Below are 9,004 nucleotides of genomic sequence, written 5' to 3'. Positions count from 1 at the left end.
CTAATGTTAGCTAGTAAAGGAAGATATGAACAAGTTGTACAAACACTAATATCAGCTGGAGCTAATCCTAACATTCAAGACAACACTGGTTATACTGCATTGATGATAGCATGTGATACAATTCCTACAATATAGTCAACTACCTACTCCAGACTGGGGCTAATCTTGATATACAAAGAAATGATGGTGACACAGCTATCATAATAGCATGTCGAAATAATCACTCAGATATTGTGAAATTATTACTTCAATATAATGCTGATCCATTTATTACAACAAGAATGATGAGACAGCTCTCATTGTATCTCTACGTGTAAACTCCATTGAGATAGTGGAAATGTTACTTGATAAACAGCCAGAGAACCAGAAATCAAGTTTAGTAGTAACAGCTCTCACTAAAGCATGTCAATATGGACACTCTCAACTTATTATTACTTTATTAATGCACTTACTAGACTATTTTACAGAAGAAGAATTCCAACTTTTCATATTAAGTGCTGAAGGAGATCACATTTCTACAACAAGTCATATTTTAGACTCTACTGTTGATATCAAACTGTACACTAGTCAATGATATTACTCCTCTTATGATAGCCTCATCTTGTGGACATATAGAAACAGTACAAGTCCTCTTACAAGGTGGAGCTAATGTCAGTAGTACAGACAATGATGGGCATAGTCCACTAGTATATGCTATAACTGGACACAAGTCACTACAAGTTATAGAACAACTACTTAAAGCTGGTGCTCAACCTAATGTCTTCGTCAGTGACCAGAGTATTGTTGATAAAATAGAGAAGAAGAAGAGAAGATATCTGTAGATTGTTAGAACAGTTTAATGTTTTAAATATAACGGAAAAAGAAAAAGAGAAGGAACAACAGTTACAACTCAGTAGCAGCAGATTGATGACCCCTACATTGAAGCTGCAAATATTAGTAATACCATAGTTGTTGTCAAAGAGACAATAGATGTCAATGTTCAATCTACAAGTAAAGTGACTGCCTTAATGAGAGCTAGCCAAAATGGTCATACACAGGTTTGTTGAACTACTACTCAAAGAGAATGCAGATGTTAATATTCAGAATGAAGAAGGATGGACTGCCCTAATGTTAGCTAGGGTCAAAATGGTCATACCCAGGTTGTAGAACTACTACTTGAAGAAAACACAGATGTTAATGTACAAACTATAAAGGAGCAAATGCCCTAATGATGGCTGTTGACCGTTGTCATACCCCGATTGCTGAACTACTACTCAAAAAGACTACAAATGTTTAACACTCAGACAAAAATGGATATACTCCCCTAATGATAGCTAGTAAAAAGGGTCAAATATTTGTTGCTGAACTACTACTGAAAAAGAATGCAGATATTAATATTCAGAATGAAGATGGAGTGACTGCCCTAATGATAGCTAGGAAAATGGTATAATACACAGGTTGTTGAACTACTACTCAAAGAGAATGCAGATGTTAATATTCAGAACAATAATGGATTGACTGCCCTAATGATAGCTAGTCAAAATGGTCATACCCAGGTTGTGAACTACTATTCAAAGAGAATGCAGATGTTAATATTCAGAACAATAATGGATTGACTGCCCTAATGATAGCTAGTCATATAGTCATACACAGGTTGTTGAACTACTACTCAAAGAGAATGCAGATGTTAATATTCAGCAATGAAGTGGAGTGACTGCCCTAATGATAGCTAGTGAAAATAGTCAATACACAGGTTTTTGAACTACTACTCAAAGAGAATGCAGATGTTAATATCAGAGTGAAGAAGGAAAGACTCCCCTAAATGATAGCTAGTCATAATGGTCATACCCAGGTTGTTGAACTACTACTCAAAGATAATGCAGATGTTAATATTCAGGATGAAGGTGGAGTGACTGCCCTAATGTTAGCTAGTCTAAATGGTCATACCCAGGTTGTCGAACTACTACTCAAAGAGAATGCAGATGTTAATATTCAGAGTGAAGAAGGAAAGACTCCCCTAATGATAGCTAGTCATAATGGTAATACACAGGTTGTTGAACTACTACTCAAAGAGAATGCAGATGTTAATATTCAGGATGAAGGTGGAGTGACTGCCCTAATGTTAGCTAGTCTAAAATGGTCATACCCAGGTTGTCGAACTACTACTCAAAGAGAATGCAGATGTTAATATTCAGGATGAAGGTGGAGTGACTCCCCTAATGATAGCTAGTGAAAATGGTCATACACAGGTTTTGAACTACTACTCAAGATAATGCAGATGTTAATATTCAGGATGAAGGGGGAGGACTGACTGCACTAAAGATAGCTAGTGAAAATGGTCATACCCAGGTTGTTGAACTACTACTCAAGAGAAATGCAGATGTTCATATTCAGGATGAAGAAGGAAAGACTCCCCCTAATGTTAGCTAGTCTAAATGGTGATACACAGGTTGTCGAACTACTACTCAAAGAGAATGCAGATGTTAATATTCAGGATGAAGGTGAGTGACTCCCCTAATGTTAGCTAGTCTAAAATGGTCATATCCAGGTTGTTGAACTACTACTATCAAAGAGAATGCAGATGTTAATATTCAGAACATAATGGATTTACTGCCCTAATGATAGCTAGTCATAATGGTCATCACACAGGTTGTTGAACTACTACTCAAAGAGAATGCAGATGTTAATATTCAGGATGAAGGTGGAGTGACTGCCCTAATGATAGCTAGTTATAATGGTAATACACAGGTTGCTGAACTACTACTCAAAGATAATGCAGATGTTAATATTCAGATGAAGATGGAGTGACTGCCCTAATGATAGCTAGTGAAAATGGTGATACACAGGTTGTTGAACTACTACTCAAAGAGAATGCAGATGTTAATATTCAGAGCAAAAAAGGAAAGACTGCCCTTTAATATTGATAGCTAGTGAAAATGGTGATACACAGTTGTCAAACTACTTCTCAACTACAGAATGCAGATGTTAATATTCAAACAAAGAAGAGAAACTGCACTAATGCTAGCTATTATGAACGAACATCTTGACGTAGTTGAATTCTTATTACAATCAAAAGCAGATCCTCATATAGTAGCATATAATGAAGGGATTGAAATGACAGCATTTGTAATAGCAGTTCTTACTGGTAATAGTGACATTGTTAAAGTGCTCATAGACAAAAGTGAACCAACTCCTTTGAAATAGCAGGAGTAATAATACGATTATGTTTAGATAACAACCCTACTGACATTACTCTGCTCCCAAAGAAACTTCCACACCTCACTAATGATCAGAGAGAGCTACTAGACTCATGTGTTAATGGAGATTTAGGTGCAGTTAATGAAGACATTAAATAATCCAGATACTCCACTGGTACTAGGTCTTACCACTCCACTCATGATAGTTTCATCATGTGGACCATGATGATATAGTGGATGCTCTCATACAAGCTGGAGCTGATGTTTAATAACACAAGAAAGTTATTATGGATTCACTCCTTTGTTCTTTGCAGTAACTGGCAAACACAATCCACTTCAATAGTAGAGATACTCTTAGAAAATGGTGCAAATCCTAATGTTATTTGCATGAATAAAACTCCATTGGATGTAGCTATTGAGAATCAACATGAAACTGTTTTTGAACTATTAATTAAATATGGAGGTCAAATAGCATCACAATTACAGGACACAAACCAATCTTCAGAACAGACTATAAAGTCATCTTCACAAACATCTAGTGAGACAATGACCACACCTACATCTTCACTAATAACAAGTGAATTGAGAAATAAAACTAACAAGAAACAGACAAAGAAAAAAAGATCGCCAAATTTCAAGTCCACATTTTAGTTCATTCATTTCACGCATTGCAAATCCTACTCATACATTTAAAGATATCAAGTGTAAAACAAGATAAGAAGAAAGAAAGAAAACAAAACAACAAAGAAGAAGGTCAAGAAGACTACCTTATTCCTATTATATAATAATATGTTTGTATAGCTTTTTGTTAACATTTTTAATGTACTTGTTTTTGGTCCCTTTTGAGTAATCATTTGTATTGTTATGTAGAAATAATGCTATTATTATTGTCTTATTTTCATTGTTTTTTCTATAAAGTTATTTAAATATTACATCTAAATCTGAAAAAAAATTATTTACTTGTTTGCAGATAAATAGAGAAAGGAGGTGTGTCATACTGACTCCATGTTAAAGACAGCAGCAATAGTGTCAGTTATTAGTTAGTTATTATTTTAGAAAGACACTATAAGAGATTATGATCACTATTTGGACAAAGTTTAATAATACATTTTTGATATGGTAGTACATGTGTGGGTTTGATTGCTACAATGACTGATCCTATTGGTATGTGTTAATTAATATATTTCTGATATGTAGTGCTTAGTATGTTTAATTACTACAATATTTTTTATTCCATAAACTTCTTGGAAAATTTACTGTTATATTATAAAATGTATAAAATTTTTAAGACTGGTATTGTATTTGTGTTCAAGACATTTTGTACATATTTGGACAACTTTCTTAGATCCATTAATTGAGACATAATACTTATAATATAGATCATGACATCATAATGACATCAATGTTACTACAGTTTACAATAAAATAGTCATAAAGAGATTATATTAATTGACAATCATTACATATATTTCTATTATAGTAACAAAGAAAGGGTCAGTTGCTAGCCGGTGGTATCAATTTTTAACCTTCTCCTTATATTTTATATCATATTATTAATATTATATAGATGGTTTCTTTGAACTTGATAGCCTCATATCTTTGTATTCTTTTCCTTTATCAAATACCTGATTGTGAGGTTATGAACTAGATAGCTTACATCTGGAGTATATATTTTAGTTAAATCTCTTGTCTCTACACTCTATGTTCTAAATCATTTAGATTCCAATAAGTGGACAGACAGATTGTGATCTAACTGATATAAATACTTAGGAGAAAACACTTAGTCCTCATAATTGTCTTCATGTGTATACATTTCAATTTCAAGTAATCTGTTCAAAAATGCTTACAAGTTTTTATTACCTTGTAGTGTGAAGTGAACACATTTGAAGCAGACGTTCATACATACTTAAAGAATCAAGTTCATTTCTATTGATTATCATGTTATTTATACATTTTTGTTTATATTATTAAATTATAAAATTATGGCAAAATTCAATGGAGAGTTTTGCTGAAATACTCTTGGACTCTAGAACTTGTGGCAGTGAAAGAAAAAGTACTGTTGTGTTAGTTTAGCTAATTACTGTTTACTGCAATAGCTCTATTACAGAATTGATTTTATTCTAGGACAAGAGTAATAAAATGCGTGGGAGTCACCACTCCCAGTTATACAACAAGTTGTCTAGAGATTGTTGTAGCTCATAATGATTGATACGTGTCAATGGAGAGCTAGTATTGGGGTTATGGTATTGTCATCATATACCATATACTACTAAAAAGACTCCTTCTACCACTGATACCCCTGGATGGATGAAGTTACTATTGACATCAGGAGATGAGGGTGGTGGTACTTTGATATTCTCTCTAGTTTTGTTTCTCGTACTTCTCCTCATTTTATCAGGAGATATTGAACTTAATCCTGGACCTAAAACAGGTCAGTAAAACATTAACACACCTATATAAAATGATGTCTCATTTATTTCAATAGAATTGACATCAAACAATGCTCTACGACTTCTTGGTTAAGAGTGGTTTTGTTGTTAAAGATAAATGGACTGAACTCACTAGTCTTCTAGTGTGTCATGGAGGAGAGGAGCCAACTCAAGACAATGGCCCGCAGTGATCAAGACTACCACTTTGCTCTAGAGAGGAAAGGTTTACAATGGTGGATTACAAATGGTACTTCTCCCTCTTGGGAAGAACTTATTTCAGCTGTTGAAAGTTTGGTAATAGTGGATGTTGCTATTAAAACTGAGAGGACAACTAGATATTAACGATGAAGGGTATCTACTATATATAGTTCATTATATATAATAATCAATGTAGTATAATATAGTAGTAAAATATATAATAGACGGGAGGCTTCATCTCAAGAAATCAGAGGGATGAAGCTGCTGTGGACAGTTTCCTTCTTTTTCTAAGGGCAATAGAAAGACAGACAGAAGGAACAAGTGATCAAGATAGAAGCTCTTCCTGTGGTAACTCTGTAGATCATTCTAATAACATAGCAAAGTGTCGATGTTACAGAAAAAAGTGAAGTTCATAAAGTATTGAAGAGTGTACTGACATGTCATTTTGCTTTGTTTAAGTGAACAATTAAAATCATGTCTCCCACAAGTTGCTGCAGAGATGTATTCACATAAACTGATAAGTAAATCAGTCAGAGAGTCTCCAACTGTTCACCAAAATGTGATTGATGAATTTGAAAATGCAATGCAATTTATCAAAGAAAAGACATTTCAAAGTACAGGAACATTGTCAACTTTTGGGTCTTACAATGTCTCTCCAGTGAAGGTGTCCTATACTAAATTAGCTGCTCAAAAGTTAGGTCAAGACTGGATTGATGGAGTCAAAAAAGAAATGTGATAAACTCACTAGATCTTACATGTGCTGATCTTATACAAACAGGATATACAACAAAAAGGTCAAGTATTTATAAAATGAACAGACACTTGAATTCAATTGAATTTTTAAATGAAGCACAAAATTATGTGTGCTGTTCTTTCTTTATTCTACTATAATAAAATTATGTTAGACATGTTACAATGAATCCTCATATATCTGGACTTCTTTAATCTGAACTCTCAGATTATCTGAACAAACTCATAATATTATTTATTCATGAGTATATAATAATTAATTGATTAATAAAGTCCACATGTTCCAGAACAATGGTTGAAGCTAATCCATATTATAGATAAATTTACTGATCCAAATCAGTAAACATTATATTGGTTTTCGATTACTAATAGATGATGGGAATTGATGGTAAGGGTCATACAATTGTTAAGAACTATGATGATTTTGCCGAGGGATTATTTATCCAACTACACAAACTAAATTCCATAGTATTAGTAATCAAAAAGAAACATTAATATTTTTTCATTGTATTGTGGCATGTATAAAACCTAAATGGACTGTAAAGTTAAACAAACTATTAATAGTGAATATATGTATGTTTATATTAATTATAAAGTGAAGTGTTGGTATGTGTATATTATATATATATAATATACAACTGTATTTCTTTCATTAAATGCCAGCTTTGAATAAAAAAACACCTGGAACCAACACAAGTATTGTGCAAATAAAAATGCCCACCCTGAATAAATGTATGTCTAGACTCAAATTACACTGTTTTTGTAAGTAGTATATTCCTTGACTTAGTCCCATTTTACAAAGTGGCGGGGTAGTTAAACCATGTGCAAATCTTCTGAAAGAACCATGTGCAAATTCTTCTGAAAAAAGGGAATTGAACACCCAACACCACTTGCCTCATTTAATGCAACCCCGTGTAAAGTGGTTTGTTTTCATTCATGCCCTTTGGTATACTTTCTGTAATTTATTAATCTAGGGGACTGAACAAAGGCACTCTGCTAAATTAGTGCTTTCCATTTGTGTAGGGATTAAAATCAGAAAAAAACAGTCACTCCAGATGATCCTGTAGCTGAAAAATTGAAAAGTCTTCAAAAAGAATATACAAATTTAGTTAAAAATATTAAAAGTGCCCTACGTAAACTAATTGATAATGAAACACTTGAACTTATTGACATTTCTGATTATCTGGGAAAATATTTTAGAATTAAGGGAAGGGGGAAGGATTAACAGATGTTACAGATATTCCAAACACTATTTCAGCGACTTTGGCATATTATAGCTACCTTGATGTTGAGGTAATTTACGTTAGAAGTTATCATTGACAATGAGGACTTTCTAATTGATGAGGGATACAGAAGGGGGCACATGTGTACTTACAAACAACATCTTGAAGAATTTCAAACAATCGACAACACGTGAAAAATTCAAGAATGCAGTTACAGAAGCCATGATGATACCAAATCCAGAAGTCACGTCAATTTACTTGTGAAGTGGTTATCAAACTTAATCATGAATGGGGAAAGAAAAAAACATTGGAAGAACTTTAAGAGACACTGGTTAAAAAAAACTACATGTTCCATCAGAGAATGACCCATCATTACGAGTGGAGGAAGGATCATATATATAACTCTACTTGTACTAGATCAAGATTAGACTTCATTTGGAAATCGGGGGCTCTTTAAGGAAAAGAATTTGCATCACTTATTGGTATCTTTGAACCCTGACTATTGATGATCAAACTATATCTTAAAAGAGAAAGAAGAAACTACCACTTTTCTTTTGACCAAACATTACAGAATGCTTCAAGACTTGGTAATGATGAAGCTGTTTTCAGTTCTTACTTTGACTTAATTGATAATATCGATTTTCAAAAATGAAGAAGGCAGTACAGCACTAATGTTAGCTAGTAAAGGAGGGGGGACATGAACAACAGTTGTACAAAAAACCCCAATATCAGCTGGAGCTTAATCCTAACATTCAAGACAACCACTGTTACACTGCATGATGATAGCATGTGATACAAACTCCTACACTATAGTCAAGTACCTACTACCCAGACTGGAGCTAAGCCTGATATACAAAGAGATGATGGTGAATTTGGTGATACAGCTATTATAACCTAGCATGTCGAAATAATCACTCAGATATTGTGAAGTTATACTTCAATTTTTTAATGCTGATCCACTTATTACTACAAGAAATGATGATACAGCTCTCACTGTGTCAGTATATGTAAACTCCACCTTGAAATAGTGGAATGGTTACTTGGATAAAAACAGCCAGAGAAACAAAAATCACATAGTAGTAAAAAAAACAGCTCTTACTACAGCATGTCAATATGGACACTCTCAACTTATTATTATTTATTAATGCACTTACTTAGACTATTTTACCAACAAGAAGAATTCCAACTTTTTCGTATTAAGTGCTGAAGGAGATCACATCTCTACAAC

General features: G+C 33.4%; 1 protein-coding gene across 1 annotated transcript; it reads left to right on the top strand.

Moving 5' to 3' along the window:
• Positions 1-1,801: 1,801 nt before the first annotated feature.
• On the top strand, positions 1,802-6,210 carry LOC121391097 (ankyrin repeat domain-containing protein 29-like). Its single transcript, XM_041522844.1, has 2 exons — positions 1,802-2,100; positions 6,096-6,210. The coding sequence occupies exons 1-2, from the start codon at positions 1,802-1,804 to the stop codon at positions 6,208-6,210; spliced, it is 414 nt and encodes a 137-aa protein (XP_041378778.1).
• Positions 6,211-9,004: the final 2,794 nt, after the last annotated feature.

This window comes from Gigantopelta aegis, unplaced genomic scaffold (genome assembly GCF_016097555.1).
Source record: "Gigantopelta aegis isolate Gae_Host unplaced genomic scaffold, Gae_host_genome ctg1716_pilon_pilon, whole genome shotgun sequence".
Taxonomy (NCBI): domain Eukaryota; kingdom Metazoa; phylum Mollusca; class Gastropoda; order Neomphalida; family Peltospiridae; genus Gigantopelta; species Gigantopelta aegis.
This window is presented reverse-complemented; position numbering and strand designations above follow the sequence as displayed.

What these genes read in the sequence shown, in the direction of transcription:
- LOC121391097 (XM_041522844.1), top strand. Translation starts at nt 1,802, where the DNA reads ATGATAGCTAGTCATAATGGTCATACCCAGGTTGTTGAACTACTACTC. An exon ending in GGTGGAGTGACTGCCCTAAT is followed by an intron (nt 2,101 to 6,095) that starts GTTAGCTAGTCT and finishes TCTTTTTCTAAG; the next exon opens with GGCAATAGAAAGACAGACAG.